Source organism: Embiotoca jacksoni, unplaced genomic scaffold (genome assembly GCF_022577435.1).
Source record: "Embiotoca jacksoni isolate LCO1_2020_lvr unplaced genomic scaffold, fEmbJac1.0.p SCAF_16, whole genome shotgun sequence".
Classification (NCBI taxonomy): Eukaryota; Metazoa; Chordata; class Actinopteri; family Embiotocidae; genus Embiotoca; species Embiotoca jacksoni.
The window spans coordinates 7,729,315-7,750,652 of NW_027185296.1; the positions used below are offsets into that span (position 1 = coordinate 7,729,315).

The 21,338-nt window shown below is 39.8% G+C and overlaps 1 protein-coding gene across 3 annotated transcripts; it reads left to right on the forward strand.

Moving 5' to 3' along the window:
- The first annotated feature begins 163 nt into the window (after positions 1-163).
- On the forward strand, positions 164-19,367 carry impact (impact RWD domain protein). Of its 3 annotated transcripts, none has more exons than XM_069150644.1 (11): positions 164-327; positions 2,162-2,290; positions 2,389-2,441; positions 2,567-2,629; positions 2,830-2,915; positions 6,948-7,076; positions 7,157-7,251; positions 10,699-10,772; positions 11,298-11,388; positions 16,378-16,512; positions 18,954-19,367. In XM_069150644.1, exons 1-11 carry the CDS (start codon positions 280-282, stop codon positions 19,011-19,013), a joined length of 963 nt encoding a protein of 320 aa, XP_069006745.1. In that variant the 5' UTR covers positions 164-279; the 3' UTR covers positions 19,014-19,367. The 3 variants fall into 3 exon arrangements, with proteins under 3 accessions (XP_069006745.1, XP_069006744.1, XP_069006746.1); XM_069150643.1 differs by having other exon boundaries at positions 11,298-11,384; XM_069150645.1 differs by lacking the exon at positions 164-327 and having other exon boundaries at positions 2,196-2,286; positions 11,298-11,384.
- The last annotated feature ends 1,971 nt before the right edge of the window (positions 19,368-21,338 follow it).

Genomic DNA, 21,338 nt, shown 5'->3' on the forward strand with positions numbered 1-21,338 from the left:
CAAGTCGCGAGTCGTCTTACACTTTATTTTAAATGAAACTCCCTAAATACAGTGAAACTCTCAGTTCATGATGCTTTATTTGCTTTTCGTCCTTTGCTTTGTCTGACGGCGGAACCCGGAAGTCAAAACACACGCACTCGAACTATTTTGCCCTGGAAGCAGTTTCACACTGGCTGGACTTTAAACATCATGTGCTCATGTGGCTGGTGTATGTTTTCTTTACTGACAAAACTAGTTTGTATATTTTCAATAGTTAATACTGCACAATGAGATGACTAAATGGCGGATCTGATGAATCTGGAGAATGAAGGAGATCTTCAGGCTCAAGTAAGATCAAAATCTTTGCTTTGACAACCTCTTACTCAGACAAAGTTGTGTTCACTGACAGCTTGTTGCAGCATTTTGAATTGGCCTGCAGACAGCGTATAAGCCAAATAATATCTGCTGGCAGGTGTGACACAAACACAGTGGTGGTATTTATAAATTAAGATGCACGTGAATGCTCAGACCACAAGGTAAACACACACACACACACACACACACACACACACACACACACACACACACACACTGCAGGCTGCTCCCAAGGTGTCTGGATTCATTAACACATATTCAGGTGACGTTTGAGGCTCAGCAGGTGCAGCACAGAGGCCACACATCGACACACAGTGCAGGAACAGCCCAAAATATTGGACACAAATGATCACCATCACCTGCATACATAATTGGACTTTTATTTTAGTTTTTTGTGTGCTGAATCAGAGTGTATGTGTACCCTGGGTCTGTGTTGTCCCCTTTGTCTGGCCATTACATTCAGGTCACAGCATCCAATTTTCTATAGAAAATTAATATCAACAACGCTTGTTCTGGAAGTAAAATCATTTTGGGTGAAACAAGACAAAAGAAAACAGGAGGAATGGCCCAATGAGAGCATTTATCAATACAATGTGATTAATCAATTCAGCAGAGATCGTAGACGGTGGATTCAACATTTCCCAAACCTCAGTCAGATAAAGGATCAATGAAAAGGACGAGACCCTCTGCACTAACTGCTACGAGGGGATAGAGAGTGAGATTCAGGTTAAAAACACCCTTCGTCTCCTCTTTTTTATGTTGTGCCAATTGAGCACTGATATCTTTTAATTAACCATCTTTTATTGTCTTCTGACAGACAGAAAGTTAGAAGAGTCTTTAAGGATTCTCTTTAAGATGAATTATTGAAGCACTAGTTTACCATTTTGGGAAATGTACCGTCTTGCTGAGAGTTTAAGGAGAATATTGATGCTGTTGTCTGCCCACTAAATATGACGCTACAGTCAGCAGGCTGTTAGCTTAGCATTACTATAAAAAAAAAAAGAGAAATCGGCAGGCCTGGCTCAAATTATGTTTCATTTCCTGAAATCCAAACAGCAAAAATGTCAGTTCATCCTTTCATGGGAGAATATGTGCTGGACTATTTGTCTAAGAAGTTACTGGTCTTGGCCAATAAAAAGTCATAAACCCAAATCCTCCTATTAACTTATCATCCAACAAAACTTCCATGGCCTCCGGCATTTCCTAAAACATCAGCAAACATGTCACAAATCATGAACGAGGAGCTTTCAGAAAATGCTTAGGTCTGCTAAGTCGTGAATACCACAAGAGGGGAGCGTTGATATGAACTGTTCTCGTGAACATGGTAAATATGACCCCATTTGAAGGCAGCATTTTGTCACCTCCGCAGAGCCCCGCTACCCTCCCCCTGCTTCCAGTCTTTATGCTAAGCTAACTAGCTTATGGCTCCAGTGTTTACTGAACATATGCAAGTGTGGTATTGATTTTCTCATCTAACTCTTGGCATCAAAGTAAGCAGAAGTATTTCCCAAAATGTAGAGCAACTGCTGTATACGACTCACTGGGTATTTATTACCTAGAAAAACAGACTCGTATACAATGGAAATAAATGGAAGGCACAAACTGAGACTAGTTGTAGTTCAATATTTATAGAATTTGTTTTTTTGGTGCGTTGTGTATGGTTATTTACATTTACGTAGTGTTAGACTTTGAAGCCTTCTGTAGATCTCTGGTCCGAATGCTGTAATTGCTTCATAGACTATTCCATAATTAATGTCTACAGATGACTGATGTTTTTGCTTTATAATTGTTTTTTTTTCTCTTTTAGATTGAAGAGGTCGAGGCTTTGTCTTCTATCTATGGTGATGAATGGTGTGTGATAGATGAAGCCTCCAGAATATTTTGCATCAAAATATCCAACGGCCTGGAGGAACCAAAACTCGCAGCATGTTTGCAAGTAGAGAAAAAAAAATAAAAATCTCTCACATCAATCATAAGTGTGCGTCCTTACAGTTTGTTTGTGATTCAGTTTGTGATGTTTTTCTCCTCTATCAGATAATTCTCCCACCTGATTATCCAAGCGCAGCTCCGCCCATCTATCAGATCAAGTAAGTCCATTTGCCTTTCAAATTTAATATAGAGGAGATCTCCTAATTTCAAAGAACAGCATTCCACTCAAAAACCCACTTCTTGACCCACTCAATAACCCCGTGTTTGTTCTTGGCTTTTGTAGTGCAGCATGGTTGCGAGGCCCTGAGAGGGCCAAATTGGCAAACAGCCTGGAAGATCTCTATGTGTGAGTGCTTCTCATAATTTCTGACTTCACGAGGAGATACTGTGGAATGATATAAGCCACAACAAAAGCTTTTCATTATTGTTACCACAGTGCAATATCTGTGTAGTGTAGTGTGTGTGTGTGTGTGTGTGTGTGTGTGTGTGTGTGTGTGTGTCGATTTGAGGATCCATCCTCACGTGAAAATATTTCAATTTCAACAGGGACCATGCGGGGGAGAGCATCCTCTACCTGTGGGTGGAAAGAATTCGAGATTTTCTTGTGGAGAAATCCCAGAGCTCAGAAACAGGTGAGGTGTAAAAAAATTAAATTCATGCTGAGATGAGATCACACTCTTCCAAGCAACTCGTAATGACTTGATAGATGTGTACCAGTCCAGAAGAGCTTGCTTTATAAAACTGTGAGTGTGTGCATTGCCATTAGTTTCAGTTGACCATTTTCTAAACTACCCCTGCAGGTACTGATGCTTCATCTGTTGAGCTTTTTTCTTTCACACCACACGTCCAGTTTACAACGTTAACGGTGGCAGGTTTTTTCATTTGCAGCACTTTTTTTTTTAATAATGAATATTTGAAATTTTACACAGGCACAAGCTATTGCTCAAGGTAAAAATGCAGTGAGTGTTGTAAACTGTGTCCAGTTGACTTTTTAATATTTCTAGAGGATTTTGTTGAACTAAAAACCCTTTCAAAGGATTTAAAATTTTTTACATGATGGCTACATACTGTATGTAATATTATACTGAAAGACTGAGGCTTAAAGGTGTCTACACAAAAAGTTTACAGCTACATTTTTCTGTTCTACATCACATATATAGCGCTATACACCCTGAATGCAACCTCAAGAATGCAAGTTTATTTTCCTGCATTTTAGACACATTACCACAATGGCTGTTTATTGGAGTCTGAGTCTTTCAATAATGGACCTGAAAGTTTTACATACAGTATATAAATTCTCTATCGATTAAAAATGTATAATAGTGTAGAGTAAGTAAGTGGCGGCGCCCTGTCCAGATCTTTTTAATACATTCACGTTCGTCGCAACAAAAATTGTTGACTGTGAGTAGATGTAGCACGCGATGACATGACCCATTGGTTACAGTGAAACCTGAGTAAAACAAGCTAACAAAGCAGCAAAACTGTCTGTGGAGAATGTATTTTCTACTCCATTAACAAATGGCAACAAAATAAGAGTAATTATTATCACAACCGTATCAAAGCATTATGTATGCAACTGGAGTTCATCGTTGAATGACCCTCCCTCCCTGCTTCGTTTAAACAGCTTGTCGATAACTCCAGACCAGGTCTCTCAATCAAGCCAGTCACACCTCAAACGTACCTCTTCTCTGCCCCTTTTCCATCACATAGAGCGGCTTAATTTAACTTGACTCTGGTTTCATCACAGCTCCAAGCGAACTGGGCCGATAACACAAGGTTAGGTGAAAACATTGAAGACCCCTGATTGGTCAGAGAGATTTGCCACTGGAATAATTGTTTCACTGCGTCATCTTTATGCAGACAGGATATCCTGCTCAAACCCACCACAGACGTTACTCTGTTTGGTTGTCTACTGTGTGTTTAATGTTGAAGATGACATCATGGTAGTTTGACATAGTGACAACTAGCCTCATGGAGGTGTTACAGTCTGTAGAAGAAAAGGAAATCCTGAAAGGTTCCTGGTACCAAAAGTGAGTGTAGCTTAGCCTGTACCATGCAGTGGAAACATCCCATTAAAGGCTGAATATCTACTTAATTATGGAATTATTTTCAAATTGATCACCAGCATACTGATCAGACGGAGTGAATTTGGCTTTTAACATCTAATTTGCTTATGGAAAAAAATTAATAATTTAGTATTTCATGACAAAAGTTTTTGAATGTTTTTTGAATGGGAGTCTATTGAAGCCAGAGCTATTTTTGAGTCCGTTGTGGGGACTGCACTTAACGGTACCTCCATATTGGCTTCACTTACAAACTATGGTTGTTGCTGCTCTTGATGGGCCTGCCATACCTAGTTACGGTTGCTAAGCTGTGATTGGACAGTCTCTTTTTTTTGGGCGGGGTTTTAGCAGACATTCAGCTCCCCACTTTTCCAACGAGCTAGGGTCCATGATAAGATCCACAATTTTGCCTTGATAAAGCCAACAGTTTATCAGCAGGTTGGTTATTAGATGAAAATGTCCACTTAGATCAACTTCCACACCTGAAGCCTTGTCTAAATGCGACGCTCTGCTAAGATGCGCCTCCATTACGAACACAACTGTCTGGTGCGGTCGAAAGCTGTGATAAGATGAGCACAAAAGGCATTAAAAAAAAAATCCTCCTGACTTTGAGTGACTGCACTGAATTAAGATCGATATCTATGTAATGCCTTCTGTTACCTCGGCAGAATCTTTTGAAGTATAAAAAGAAAAGGTACCGAGGGGGCGGAGGAGGGGTCTGGTCTGGTCGGTCTCTGTTATCGAGCACCGATCAGTGTGTGTATTATTGAGGCAGACGGTTTCTTCTGAGCATCAAGCCCCAAAAAATATGAACCCTGCTCGCCATTGTCGCGTGTCATGAGTTGTCTCTGTGATTCATGTGGTAATAAGTATAACTAGTCACAGCATTTCAGCTCAGGAGTGGAAATGATGGCTTATTCATTCAAATGACAGGCACATGGTGAGAGAGAGGGGGGGAGTGGTGGTGGTGTGTGTGTGTGTGTGTGTGTGTGGGGGGGGGGGTGATGAGACTGAAGATGCACATTTCACAGAAAAAGGAAATGAAAGGGAAGTAAACATGACAGAGGGAACATGAAAGACAAATAATGTGTGAAGTTTGTATGAATGAGTAGGATAAAAAAACAAACATTGTTAGCTTACTTCTAATGAATTTTGGCAGCTTGTGTGTGTATGCACAGAATAAACTGTGTAAGCATTACTCAGCATTACATATTACTCACATTATCGCCGCAGGCATGATAGATGTGTAACCACTTCAACTTTATCATTTCCTGTTTTTATTCTTGTCATTGAAGATATAGCAGCTTTTATTTTCTTTAAAAAAAAAAAAAAAATCTACTACCAATGAGGAATATTGAGGTATACATGTACCTTATTATAAAGGAAAAAAACAAAAAAACAATTCCTTAACAAGTATTGTCTATGCAAACCCTGATACTGTTTATTTCTCTGTGCTATAGAACTTGTTGTTGTCAAGGGCATAGTTGTAGTTTTTTTTTTGTTCCCTGTAAAGGTATGTGATTGTTATGGTAATGTTGTATTTGCATCTTTCTGATGTGGCAATTACGTCTTTGATTTTTGGCCAAAAAACTATTAGGAACACTTAAGTGAGCCACACTGTTGCAGTGGAAGACATGTTACACTGTTTGTTTTCAGTCGAGCACACATCCAGAAATACTTCAGAGCGTCGAATGTGTATTAATCCAGACCTGAAAATTGTTCCCAAAAAATAGAGTCACGACTATTTCCTCTCCTTTTTGAGTTGTGTCTGCTTGAATCGACCAGCTGTTGTTGTACATTTTTTTACCCAATTTTAAATGAAAGTACATATTTATGACCTGCTTTTAAAGATTTACAACTTCAGTGGATCTGGGGCGGAGAGATGCAAACAAGCTGTGGAAGTATTGAAAGATGGAACAATGCATTGTTGGTTTTGATAATTTTATGGGATTTATTGAAAATAACAAAAAACTAAAATATAACCAGGCGTATACTTCAATATTTCTATCTTTGTTACTGCGTTATTTCTACGTAAATGCTGTCAGACATATCATAGCATTGAGATCATCAACTGGTATGATATTGGCTCACTGCAGTTAAATGCTAGAGGAAACTCATGCATGCCTGCAGAGTCTACTGGAGTTTTAGCAAATTTTCTTTATGATTGCATTGATAAATTATACAGCACATATATGCACACAGATTATGAGATGACTTAGGCTGGGCTCAAAGATAGTGCACCTTTGTTTCCATAACAACAGGGCACTAATTTCAGATCAGCTTTTTGTGTCTGATCTCACTGCATTAGCTTGTTGTTAGATGTGGTCAGCTGTGTGGCGACGAGTTAATCAGCTCATACAGTTCTCGGTAATCTATGGCACTCTGCTCAGTCAAATGTAGAGAATCCTTGCCGTGTCACTGTTAAGGTCATGTGATGGTAATTTGGGGATCATTTGCCCAGTGGATGTCTTTTTAATGACGGGTTGCCTGGACCGCAGGCAGCTCAGTGACGACCTTTACAGGCATCATGTTTGGGATCTAAAAAAAATACACAACTTCTCTTTTAACACCACATAATGTTTCTCACACGACCTTCTTCAGTGAATCAACCAGACAAAGTGAACATGACGGCTGAGGAGGAAGTGGATGATTATGATGAAGACATACCTGATTTCAGCACTCTCAAGCTGAACACAGAAAATGCACACCTCTTCATGGATCATGTAAACGGTACGGCTCATTTTAGTCTGCTTTGGTTATTATAAAATCAACCTGCCTGTTTCATTATGCATAACATTTATATCTTGTAGATGAAGAGATGCCTCCAATAAAACATGGAAACCCCATCACAGACCGACGCAGTAACTTCCAGCCTCATTTGGCACCTGTGGTGACTCCCAGACAGGTGCAGCACACACACGTTTCATTTTTTGATCAATTACCTCACAGCACAATGAAAATAATACACTAAAATGATACAGCTACAACAGTACATATGCATTTTTCAGTTTAAAAGCCAAACATTCACCTATTTTTTTAAACAATGAAGATAACCTGTAAGTGACAGCTCATACGAAACTCTGTAAAAAAATGGCTTGATGAGGGTGTTGTAGAAAAGAAGGATATAAATGTGTTCATTTACACAAACATCACCTGGCTCCTTCTTGGCTGCTGCTCTCCCTCTCTGGCTCTCTGCTAACATACCGGCTTATCTTAAAAGCGTCCACCTGCTGGGAAATGCTCCTAAATATTTACAGATGTAAACGTCCTTCAGAGAGCATGAACTGAATAGATGAAGACCTGGGCAGGATTTACATATTTTAATACACAGGTCTGGAAGTGTTCAGTTCATCCAAAGAAGTAATTGAGAAAAAAACAATTCACTGAGAAGAAATATGAACTTGGTTCATAGCCATTTTTAAAATCCATTAGAGCCTTGCTTATTTGTTTGAAACAAATGAACACATGAGTAAATTAATGTTATCTGCACAGATACAGCATCATTTTTAGTTACATTACGTTACATTTCATTTAGCTGACGCTTTTATCCAAAGCGACTTACAATAAGTGCATTTCAACCATGAGGGTACAAACCCAGAACAACAGGAATCAAGAAAATACAATTTCTTCAAGAAAGCCAAACTACAAAGTGCTAAAAGTAAGTGTCATTTTAAGTGCTACTAAAGTTCTACTGTTCAAGGTAAAGTCTGAAGAGGTGTGTTTTTAGTTTGCGGCGGAAGATGTACAGAGTTTCCGCTGTCCTGATGTCGGTGGGGAGCTCATTCCACCATTTAGGAGCCAGGACAGCAAACAGTCGTGATTTTGTAGAGTGTTTAGCTCGCAGTGAGGGAGCGACAAGCTGGTTGGTAGAAGCAGAGTGGAGGGAGCGGGCTGGGATGTAAGGTTGGACCATGTCCTGGATGTAGACTGGACCCAATCTGTTCACAGCACGGTACGCAAGTACCAATGTTTTGAAACAAATGCGGGCAGCTACTGATAACCAGTGAAGGGAGCCGAGGAGGAGGAAGAGGAGGAAGAGGAGGAAGAGGAGGAGTAGTGAGAGTGAATTTAGGAGGTTAAAGATCAGTCGAGCTGCTGCATTCTGGACGAGCTGCAGAGGTCGGATGGCGCTAAGAGGTAGACCTGCCAGGAGGGAGTTACAGTAGTCCAGACGTGAGAGGACCAGAGCCTGAACCAGAACCTGGACCACCTTCCGAGTGAGAAGAGGACGTATTCTCCTGATGTTGTGCAGCATGTAGGAACGTGTCGTTGCAGCGATGTTGTCAGTAAGAGAGAGTTGACTGTCGAGTGTCACACCGAGGTTCTTAGCAGTCAGAGTCGGGGATAACAGAGTTGTTGAAGGTTAGGTAGTAGTCAGGTCGAGGGTGGGAGAGTCTTTCCCTGGAAGGAAGAGCAGTTCGGTCTTGTCGAGGTTGATTTTCAGGTGGTGTGAGGACATCCACTGAGAGATGTCAGTCAGACAGGCAGAGATTCGTGCTGCTACCTGTGTTTCAGATCGGGGAAAAGAGAGGATGAGTTGGGTGTCATCGGCATAGCTGTGGTAGGAAAAGCCGAATGACAGAGCCGAGAGAGTTGGTATTCAGAGAGAAGAGGAGGGGACCCAGGACAGAGCCATGAGGGACACCAGTAGTGAGAGGACAAGGTTTAGACACAGATCCTCTCCAAATTACCTGGTAGGTGAGGTCGTTGAGGGAGGATGAGAACAGGGAGAGAGCAGAGCCTGAGACACCGAGGTCCTGAAGGGAGGAAAGAAGGATCTGGTGGTTCACTGTGTCAAATGCAGCAGAAGGTCGAGAAGGATCAGGACAGAGGAGAGAGAGGCTGCTCTAGCAGTGTGAAGCTGCTCAGAGACAGCGAGGACGGCAGTCTCTGTTGAGTGGTCTGTTGAAACCAGACTGGTGATCAAGAGGGTTGTTATGGTGGAGATAGGAGGAGAGTTGATTGAAGATAGCTTGTTCGAGAGTTTTGGAAAGAAAGGAAAGAAGAGAGACAGGTCTGTAGTTGTTTACTTCAGCCGGGTTGAGGGGGGGTTTCTTCAGGAGAGGGTTCACTCTCGCCTCCTTCAGAGAGTTCGGGAAACAGCCAGTTGACAGAGAAGTGTTGATGAGATGGGAGAGAAAAGGAAGAAGGTCTGGAGCAATAGACTGGAGAATGTGAGATGGGATGGGGTCGAGGGGGCAGGTGGTTGGTGGGGGGGGGGGGGGGTTACCAAGGTGAGAACTTGATTGGGAGACAGGGGGGTGAAAGAGGAAAGCGAAGGGGATGAAGATGATGGAAATGTAGTTACAGAAGCTGGGTTTGAAAAAGAGGAGCGTATGTCATCAATCTTTTTAGTAAAGTAGTTGACAAAGTGGCTCGGTGGAAGGATGGAGGGGGGGAGGTGGGAGGGGGGGGTCAAAGAGGTTGGAGAAGATGGAGAATAGCTTTTTGGGATTGGAAAATGAGGATTGAATTCTGGTTAAGTAGAAAGAGCTTTTGGCTGCAGAGATAGAGGCAGAGAAAGAGGAGAGGAGAGATTGATAAGTGAGCAGGTCGTCAGGGTGGTTAGATTTTCTCCATTTCCTTTCTGCCGCTCTCATAGTGGCTCTCTCTGGGAGCACCGAGTCAGACAACCACAGGGCTGGGGAGGACTTGTGGACCTGTCCTAACGTAAGAGGACAGAGAGAATCAAGAGAGGAAGACAGAGTAGAAAGGAGAGTGTCTGTGGCAGAGTTAGGATGCATGAATGAGAACGAGTCAGTTGAAGGGAGGGCAGATAAAACAGAGGAGGCCAGAGAGGAGGGAGAGAGGTGGTAGAGAGGAGGGAGAGAGGGAGAGAGGGAGCGAATGTTGCGATGGACAGGTACAGAGTCTGTTGATGTGGTCAGGTTGTCAGTTTGAGAGAGTGTAAGAGATAAAGAAGTGGTCAGAGACATGAAGTGGAGTTACAGTGAGGTTAGATGTGGAGCAGTTTCTGGTGAAAATATAGTCCAGGTGGTTACCGGCTTTGTGAGTAGGAGGGGAAGGACTGAGTGAGAGAACAAAGGAAGACAGTAAGAGCAAAAGGTCAGATGACTTCTCTGTCTGGATGTTAAAGTCACCCAGAAGGACAAGTGGAGGGCCATTTTCTGGGAAGTTTGACAGGAGGACGTCTAATTCGTCTACATGGCTTTTAAAAAAGGATCCAGTCATCCACGCAGAGATTCAATATGAAAGCAGTTTAGAGTTAACATTTTGCTGAAGTAGACCACAGGATAAAAACCCTGTGTCAGCAGTTTCCATCTACAGTAGAGTAAATATAAAGGCATGAGAGTGACATGAGCTCCTTTGTTCCTCCTGTTATGTGTTGCAGGTTAAAATGGTCCTGGAGAAGCTGTATGAAAACAAGAAGATTTCAAGTGCCACTCATAATATTTATGCTTACAGGTTAGTATTGTCATATAGATGAATATACATACAATATTACATATGTCATGACTTTATGATGCAAATCATGCCATCACCCTCTGGTTACTGTTACAGTGCATCTAATTAGTGAAGAAGAACATGAGATAAGTAAAGATTCAAGACCCCTCTGTCTTCTCTAAAGGGCACATTACTGCAATTAAAGGTCAAAGAAGAACCAGAGAAATGAGGGCTTTTTGACAGTCCCGTGCACTATGTGAATAGATGTGTGCGTGTGTCGTCTTTCTGTGTGTGTGTGTTTGTGTTTTCTCTCAAATGCCTGTGTGTTTGTGAGCTTTTTTAGCTTGGTCTAATGAGGTCGACGTCGAGCCGCTGATGCCCTGCCTGGGTGGTCATTACTCATAGGGTGGAGATGTTGACATTTAGACCACTCAAAAAAGTTCTCCGGTGAAGAGGCTGCCGGTGTCACAGCGTCATTCTGTGACCAAAATGTCTTAATGCTCTCCCTGCCTAATGCCAAGCTGTTTTTCATTCTGCCTGTTGTAGGATTTACTGTGAGGACAAGCACAGCTTCCTGCAGGACTGTGAGGACGACGGCGAGACGGCCGCGGGAGGGAGATTGCTCCATTTACTGCAGGTTATCATTTCATTGAGAGAAATACTGACCTTAACCATATAGGTCACTCCTTCAGCTGCATACTAAACTGTATTGTATGTTAGTAAAAATCCCAAAAGAACTGATAAATTAGTCAATGCAGAGCACACCATGCTTTTACCCACTATTAACACAAGCACATTGTTAAATCAGCTGGCTGCACTTGGCTCTTTTTTGTCTTTTGCATGCTTAATTGGTGTCTGTTCTAAGGTGCCTTGTTCATTTCCATACTTTGCATAATTTGCCATCTGGATATTAAACTGGGGTTAAAAGCCACAGTAAAACTTTTTACTGTTATCAGCAAGGATCTTTGTACAGAATCTCACAATATAAACCGAAAGGTTGCTTGGTATGATTTCCCATCTTATGTAAGACATATATTGTATCAAAATTGGATTTCATAAATAGCATACTTTACAACATGTACTGTTTCTCTATATTTACGGGCACTTCAAAACAACTTTCTCTTAATGAAGACGCCAGTTGCTGTGAAAATAGAAAACTAACTCCACCATCACTTTTTTGGACTTTATATTACACCACCGAAGCAGATGAGGTCTTTTTCACAGACGACATTATGACATGTCACTGCAAAAAATAAAAGAGACTGTGACAAACACCACAGATGTTCAGTACATTGGGATGTAGGGCTCCAATTAACAGCCCTACATGGCAGATTATTGATGAAGTTTGCAATGAGTTTTTCAAAAATGGACAGAAAACGTGAGTGAAAGTGACTAAAGCTGTGACTAATAAATTCACTGGAAAAGTGGCAGTTGCAAAAAGTTGGGAGTAATAGTGGATGATGATGAAACAGCTCCAGGAACAGGCGAGCAGTCTGCCTGGCAGCTCTGGCGTCATTTGGTGTGTGTGTGTGTGTGTGTGTGTGTGTGTGTGTGTGTGTGTGTGTGTGTGTGTGTGTGTGTGTGTGTGTGTGTGTAAATAGGGAAACTCTAAGGTGATGAGGCGCTATATAGACCTTTCTCCATTTATTTTGAAATACCCCAAAAAAGCAAAAAGGAATATTACACGTCTGATAACACTTCTCTTTCAGTTAAATAGGCTGTGGAGTTTGTAAAGACGCATTTGATCAACATCTGGTTGTCCAAGCAAATCGTTTCTTGTTAATATAAAACAGAAGATTTCTTGTATTGCAGCTAAAAACAGTGTATTATAAAAATTTGTGTGTGCAGTTGATGGCAAAGACAGTCTCTGAGAGCCCGCCTCTAGTGGCCCTCAGTGGAACTGCACTTTAAGGCACTTCGACAGATTCAGATTACAACCATATAAAACTGATAAACACAAATTTGACAAGCTGGATTCAGCAAATTTGTGTAAAAACTGGCTTAAACAAAGACTTCAACTAATCATTATTGCTACCAGTTGACTTTCTGATGGATTAAATTATTTAAAACATTGTGTTAAAGATACATGTTATTAACACATTAAATTAATATTATCAAAATGACTTTTTTTTTTTTTATTAGACGTGTATTTCTTTGGACCTGTTAGGGTTGACTTTGAGATTTTTTTGGTTGATGTAATGTGAAAACCCTGAACTTGTTGATCAGGGCCAAACATTAATTTAGTTATGTGTACTTATCTACACAGAGATTGACATTTTATGGTGGCATAGGGGAAATGACTGCGCTAGTATAACCCACACCACTTGTATTTACATAATGTGTAAATTTCCTCTGCAGAGAAATAGTAATTTCCTACAGTTATTTATCATTTCATTTCACATATCAAAGAGGCACTTGTCACTGGGTGGTGCTGTCAGATGGCTCTATGATTCACATACACACCCACATCACACTGAAATGTGCAAATGTCCACACGCTTTTTGTTTTCACGTAATGCTAAATGAAAGCCAGAGAGAGGTTTGTGACCAGACCTTTGAAACGCTTTGACTGCAGCAAAAGTTTTGTGTAATCAAAGCTCAGCAGTGACTAGCAGTCGTTCTGTCATACTCATTACTAGTAGGTGTCAGAGCTTTTTTAGATGAGATCCGTGACTCATGTCAAAGTTCATACTCATTCATAAGATGACGGCAGTCATCTGTGCCAGTGTGACCCTGTTAGAGAGATAAATAGCTGTGAAATAGTGCATTGGATTGTTGGTGTGGACGTGACAGTAAGTGTGATCTGCTGCGCTGAATTCAGATCAATCAAGCTGTCTTTGAGCAGTACAGCGTTTCCTTCCAAAACAGTAACACACTTAAAAAATAGAGGCATCACTTGATTCAGACAGATTTGGGTCTATTTATATTTAAAAAAAAAAAATATATATATATTTTTTTTAAAAATAAAGCTGCAAACGTATGTTAAAACATGGTGGTACATGCTCTTAAATATTTGCAGTAGGATTTTTTTTATGGCTTTCTGATAATAGCATTATGTTTTAGGTTGTCCATCCTATTTTCATGAATGTATTATCTCAAGAATGCTTTCATGAAATGTCTTCAAATTTGGCACAAACGTGCACTTATTACACATGTCCTTATTGTGAATGCGATGCCATAACTCAGGAACAGAATGGGTGATTGTGACCACATTTTAATGCAGGCAGATACTGAATTGGTGAGACTGCAGTGATTTTATAAATCTTCTGAGCTGTCGGGTTGAAGATGTGTGTGAAGCATCCACATTTTACAATCTGTAGGTTTTTTTGCAGCAACTTCCATATTTGGAAATATTGTCTGCCATCAATCAGATTTATTGGTCAAGCATGTGAACACATACAAGTATTCCTGTAAAGTCTTCACTATGTGTATCATATGAGTCTGGACAGACATTGATGTCAACCGCAACTTGACCGGTTGGTGGAGGCACACAACCACAAGGCGGTGATTCTCGTTATTTTAAAAATGAGGCAGAGAACATTGTGCAATCTGAAGAGTCATTCACAGTGACACACCCACAGTCAGTTATCGCCAACTTTGCAATTCCCCTCATCTTGATGGAGTAATTTAGCATCTTTAAGCTCGCTGTTTTGGTTTTAAAGTCTGCACCCTTATCATTTTAGTTCACGGAGATTGCACCCATTGGAGTAATTTACATACACATTATCTAAAAACCCACTGTACACTTCTCCTATCCAGCATTAAATGGTAGTCAGAGATAGGTAGCGACTAGCTGGTGAACACTGTAGAGCATTTAGCAGCTAAAGAGTTGAAATTAGGAGATGGTAGAGACCAAAAACAGAGTGAATATTGGATTCATTTGATGACTCCAAGGGAATATTAATGTTCAATTAATTTACTTTATAAAGTGATAATACTGTACTGTATATCCATGTTGTTGTGCTGCCTCCAAGGGTCCAAAATATCAATTATTAAAAAATGTAAATCTGTATTTTATTAACTTTTGATCCTTTGAAAATCTGTACTTTTCAACACAACCATTAAGTCAGACAGTCAGTACATTTATTTTAAAAACCAGATAGATCCATGTATATTTGGTCAGGTCACTTCCTGACCTACTGTAACTGAGTGATAGCATCAGGTCCACTGTTGCTATCATCCTTCTGAGCAACACGCTGATTAATCGTCTACTTGTGACACTCTCAGGGTACTGAGCAATTCACATCAAGAGCCTTCTCCTTAATCTATTGTTTTCTAATCTAATTCTTCTCCACCAGCCTTTCTTCCCATTTCCTCATTTAGATTTGTGCTTTGTGCCAGTGAATGTGGAAGTGTGACTTGATGAATAAAAGAAGGATCTGATTGATAGTGTTGGCAGCCAAATGTGAATGAGTCTCTTCAAATGACAGATTGCACTATTTGTGTGGGTTGCAGTGCATAATCAAATTCCCCTCTTCATTTTAAGGGAATAGTCTGTCGTTTTGGGAAATTGGCTTATTTTTAATTTATCGGGCATTTGATTGAAGTCAAATTTATCTCTGCGTGTTCAGCAGGGACGTGCACGACATGTTTGCACAAAAAAGCAAAGTTAAAATCAAGTATTGTTTTTACATTCAAAAATTGTTTCTTGTTAGGTGGCAGACGAGTCAACAGTACATCCAAAAAGGCTCGCCTGTGACTGTAAGCAGCCACCTATTTTGAAAAATTGGCTATAATGTTTAAAACAATTTTTTACACATGTTGGTAAACACTTGCAAGATAAATAGAAAGGAGCTTTGGAGATAAAACATCTTTGATGAAGTTAGGCTCGCTGTTGCCTCCTTCTACTTTTAAAGCTGCGATAACTGTTTTTTTGGGTACATGGGGGCAGCAGAAAGAAGCTGTCAACAAAAAATGACATATTATCCCTTAGTTCAATGAGCAGTTCCTTATTTGCTCATCTAACAAATACAAAGCAACAGTAGTCTTCATCTGGTGGTGTGTTTCTTACTCTCACTTGTTAAACAAGTTCAATATTCAGTTTCCTTGTAACATGGTTTGGTTTATGCCAAATCTGAGGGTATTATGCTTAAAGCTGCCTGCTGCTTCTGAGACTAGCAATGATGTAAGAACCACAGTGAACCAAAACCTCAAAGCTATTGGCAGGAAAATTAAAACAATGACACAAAAGATGCCAAAATGCTCGCTGTCGCTGAGGGTAGGTGCAAAGTTGGGTGACAATTATCTGTGGGTTCATCTCTTGGCGCGGCCCATTTCACATACATGTAGACATTTGATTCGTGGTGAATATAGCATTTTTATAAATGCAGTTTTAACTGTAATTTTGTATGCTATTTTAAGTCGTTTTATGGTTGCCCTTTTTAAAAGTTGTTTATTGCTTTGGTGATCATATTTTCCATGTTTAAGGTCATATTTGTATTTATTTGTTTGGGTTGATTGGGATGGGAATGCTTTGCTTTGCTTTCAATAAATTCATGCCGATTTGGCTTTTTGAAAATGGCTGCCAGAGAAGGGTGTTGTATCATAGTTTATTATATTCATCTCTTTGCCCAGCTCTTCTCATTTCACACTCATTTCACATCCACCATGTGTTTGTCTCACCACAGATTCTGGACGTGCGTAACGTCATTGTGGTCGTGTCTCGGTGGTACGGAGGTATTTTGCTGGGTCCTGACCGCTTCAAACACATCAACAACTGTGCTAGAAATATCCTGGTGGAGGAGGGATACACTGCCTGCATGGTGAGACACTCTTTGGGCCTTTAACGTACCGCTCTGTCATCTTCCACTGACATATCATCAGTCAAATTTGACTTTGCTGCCAGTTTTCTGATGCTGGAAACCACCTGGCATCTTGTGGTCTAATTGACTTTGACCTTAATATTCCTCCAATTAGCTGGAAACAACTGACGGAAGATGATTTTTATTTATTTATTTAGTGTTTCTGGCAACCAAAGCTGAGACAGAAAGCAAGTGTTATACTGTCAGACAGTACTTTTTGTAGTTACAGTGAGACTTCAATTTATTATAAAACATAGAGTGTCTGTTCGGCGTGACTTGTCTCTGCAGTAATTCCTCAGTAGCTGTCACATTAAAGATATTGGTTCATTTGAAGTGTCTGGTTGCCACATGTTCTGGAGATCAAACAGGCTTTCACCGGCCTGAAGTTAGGTGCAGTGTGCTTTGAAGTCATCTTTGTGTTCAGCAAAGTTATTCCATTGATAACATGATTGACCTATGAGTCGCAGCCACAGGTAGATTAAAGGTACTGCAAACCTTCTCTTAAGAGTGTCCTACTTCAAAACCCCATCAACTCACTGTAAAAATTAGGATGTGATTTCATTCCCACCCCAACAGCAAAGGCTCAGTTTCTCGTTGACGTCAAACCTGGACTATGTGACAGCTTCTGGGAAGCTGCTGCCTGTGGAGTGAAGACTTAACACCCCAATAACTTATTTTCAGTGCTTTAAAAATGAACATGGGAGTTTAAAATAAATTAGATTAGAAAACAAACAGCTTAGTTTTTGTCAGTGTAGGTCATGGGCAGCCTGTTTAAAACTTTTTGATTTAAGCAAAACAACAATGTAATTGTCCAGACATAATAAATATGTAGATAAATGAGGAAAAAGGAATCACCGAGGACAATTTCAGTGCCCTTAAAATGGCAGAGTGAGTCTATGCGATGCTCAAACGATGATTAAAAAGGCACCGATGTGATGTGTAAAGGTTAAGCTGCGCCAACATTTTTTTGTGAACAGTTTAATATCGCAGAAGCTGGGCAGTAATTGTGATTTACTAATGTTTCTTTGGTCAGAGTTCATGTAGTACATTAACATGTAGGTTTTTTTTTGTCATCTAGGCAGTGCTTCAGAAAGCTCACAATGTCAACTCAAAGTCTTGTTTTGATCTGCTACCGTTTGCCCTGTTAAAGTTACAGTATTACACATTAATACAAACTTTAGATGAGTAATCAAGAACAACCATTGAAATAGCAGTATTATGTGGTTGACTTTATTGACTGGCTGCATTATTGACTATTGTATGTATAGTGGTCTCCACAGTGGTTATACAGTCTTAGAAACAAGCACCCATGTTTGCATTCGTGTGCACGCTTGTGTAGTTCAACAGATAGCACCGCCTGGTTTAAACCCTCCAACCTCTTTAACTCATCCAACAGTTGTCAAGATTCCAATCAGGACCAAATTGGTGTCTTGGTGATCAGACTGACATTTATATCTCCAGATTAATGCCTCTTGTCAAACCTCTTGGTAAAAGGAATTTCATACAAGGACACAAAATAAGACCCAGAAGTGAGCCTTGAGGTACACAAGTTTAATCTTCATGGGATGACAGATGTTCTGTTGTCCAAGGAAGAAACAAAACACTTTCGATCAGTTCCTGCAATTCTGTCTCAGTTTACATGCTGTCAATCTGCAGCATGCTAAAGTCACCCCCACCCCCACCCACCCAGTGTTTGTGAGATAAAGTGTAAAATGGAAACAGGACAATAATAGGACAAACTCAGATTTGCTGTTGGTGAGTCTCTGAATAGCTAGAATGGATTTAGAAGAAAAATAGACTACGGTTAAGAAAGTGAGCTGGACCACAAATTTTACATGTTCAGCCAAAAGGTCGCTGCTGTTTACGTTGCGGCATGTGAGTCGCTGATTAAAAACAGTAATGTGGCCACTTCCTGTTGGCTAAAACTCCATGGAAACCCCAATGCAGAGGAACATTTTTAATGGTAGGGTTGGAGACCATTGCAAACACCATATTAGTTATGAAAAAGTGCATGAATATTAAAAACTTCCACATTCTTTAAAAAATGATCACCCTACTGTATGTAAAAGAGCTGTAAAAGATCTACAAGTCAGCAGCCTGGTTTACCAGTGCAATAATTAGTGGAGGATGTCTTATAAGAGTACTTAGGAATACAATGTTTGGTTTGATGTAATTATTGGAATACATTAAAACAGCATGGTGCGTGTCAATCAGTACATTGTAATTTGCACATTTGCACACACAGCAGGAGAGTCGAACCTCTTAGGCAAGAGTCTATCTGGAGCTGTAGAACATCACTCAAATATTAAGCATGGGAAAAGCTTTGGCACCAGTCAATGGAGTGCTAATGTAACATAATTATCAGTCTGTTGATTCTCTAATACTTTTTTCTTGTTTCACAGGATGAGGCCACTAAATCAGGAGGAAAGACCAAAAAAACAAAAAGCAAGAAGACAAAATAAATTTCGGGAGGATCAAAGACTTTTATTCAAACACATGTTTATAGTCTTTGTAGCTTAATTCAGCGAAAAGCTAATTTTTAGCCAGCTTAGATGGGTCTTAGAGGAACAACTAATTTCTTGCAATCGTAAATAATTCACTTACAATAAGTAAGAGAATAAAACATCATCTGGAAAGTGTGAATTGTTATTTCAGATGATCGGTTTAACTGTGGAATCTATGGTGATACATTTTGACTGAGAAGCCTTATAATGAAATGTTTACAGTGCAAACGTTTTAAGTAAAACAGTGGAGATTTGTGCAGTTAATATGATTAACGTCAGCAGAACGTGGCTTTATATATATATATATATATATATATATATATATATATATATATGTGTTTATACTGTTACTCATGTAACAGTATTGGATATATATTTATGTATATTTAATTTATATATATATATCCAATGCTGTTACATGAGGATTATTGATCCACTTTCTCAGAAAACATTATCATTACACACTAGAATAAGCGGTATTGGTCAACATTTGTTCACCACTTATTTGAAATTGTAATGCTCAGCCATCCTCTCTTTATATTGATACAGTCCTTACCCGTGCAAGTGTTAATTCATCTTTCGGCCAAATCTGCAACTAAATGAAATTCATACACAATTCATTCAGCGTTTTCAAGAAATGTGATTAGACCTCACTTAAACGAACACTCTCACACACTCGCTCACATAATTCACATGTCCATTTTCCCCAATGCATTTAATACCCACTCCAAGCCTGTTAAATATTCAACTTTTCACAGTTGCGTTTTCTTTCAGAGATTTTACCTCACATTGGCTCCTGTGGGATTAATCCTCTCCGTTTTGGTGTCACTCGATCCCTGGGAAGACACGGTCTGCATATTAACCACTCCCCGGTTGGCTTTAGGGAGCAGAGGACCGCTTTCTAAAAATATCCGGGTCGCATCTGTGCACTTGGCAGTTTGGTTTTCGCTGTCACCACATGACTATTGTCATGTAAAATTGTTTTGACTTTAATCAGTGTTCAGTATATTGAGGAAATCATACCATTGCTCCATGTACAGACATTTAATTGGAATAAAAAGACAAATGACACAAAACAGCCTGGGATATCTGAAATTTGCTCCATTTCTGTTGACAAAGCCGGCCTCTCATTTCAGCCATTTACAATAATTACAGCTAATGCACTTAACAGAGAGCTGGTTCTCCTTGACAAGCTGTCATCACGCTGAACCCAATCATCTGAGCCTTTAATCATATTTTTTAGAGGCTTGTGAGGAACGCAGACTCGTACTCAGGGTAGAGATGAGTAATTAGCCTATTTAGGATTTCCAATTTCATCCATACAGTTGTTCCCGTATTGTTGATTGTGATAACACACCTCAGGAGAACTTTGGTGTTCTGGAAGACTTTTAGGTCATTGTTGCAGCAAGAATGTACACATCCCTTAAATCATGAAAGTATGAAGTGCTCAATATTTTTCAAATAATACATAAAAATGGTAAAATAGAAATACTCATGCTGTGTAAAATGTATAAATTAGACAATTAATAGTGAAATAAGAAATTATTAAAATACTACGATTGCAACATGTTACTCCATCATTTATACATTACTTTCAAATTAAGCTTGATTGAACTTGATTAAGAAAATGTATTATGAAAAAAACATTAAAATTATCTCAAACGGCTTTTTTCTGAAATTTGGTTAATTTCACTGTTCACGATGAAACCCAGATTTTTTTTTTTTACCAATAAAGACATTTTTTTTTATGAAATCTTACTGCAGCGTTTTCACCAACAACTCAAACATACACTGAAAACTTCAGGCTCTATCTTACACCTGGCGCAAAGCAGCACCAAATACAATGCAAGTATCTTTGAGACTGCTCCCGCTGTTTAAATAGCAAATATATCTGTGCCCATGGACATGTAGGTCTTTCAGCGAGGTGTGGTCAGGAAAATTATTGCTGCATCTTGAGGTAGCTGAAACTAATTGCTCCATTGACCAAAAAAAAAACCTGGTTTTGAATCAACGTTGCAGCATTTTACTGTTATTTTAAGGGCGCATTATTAAGATGGTAATATGTGCCTACGTAGGGAGGTGTGCAAAGGCATACATTGCTTGACTCACAGGCACATACAGAAGCACAAACATACATTCGATTACAATGTGAAACATTATTATTGTGTACATAAATCTGATCAACCTGCACACGAGCAGATCTGTTTCCTCTGCAGAAATGATTTCTTTCCTACTACTTGAATAATGCATTATAATATCACTGCCAAGGTGCAAGCAGTCCTG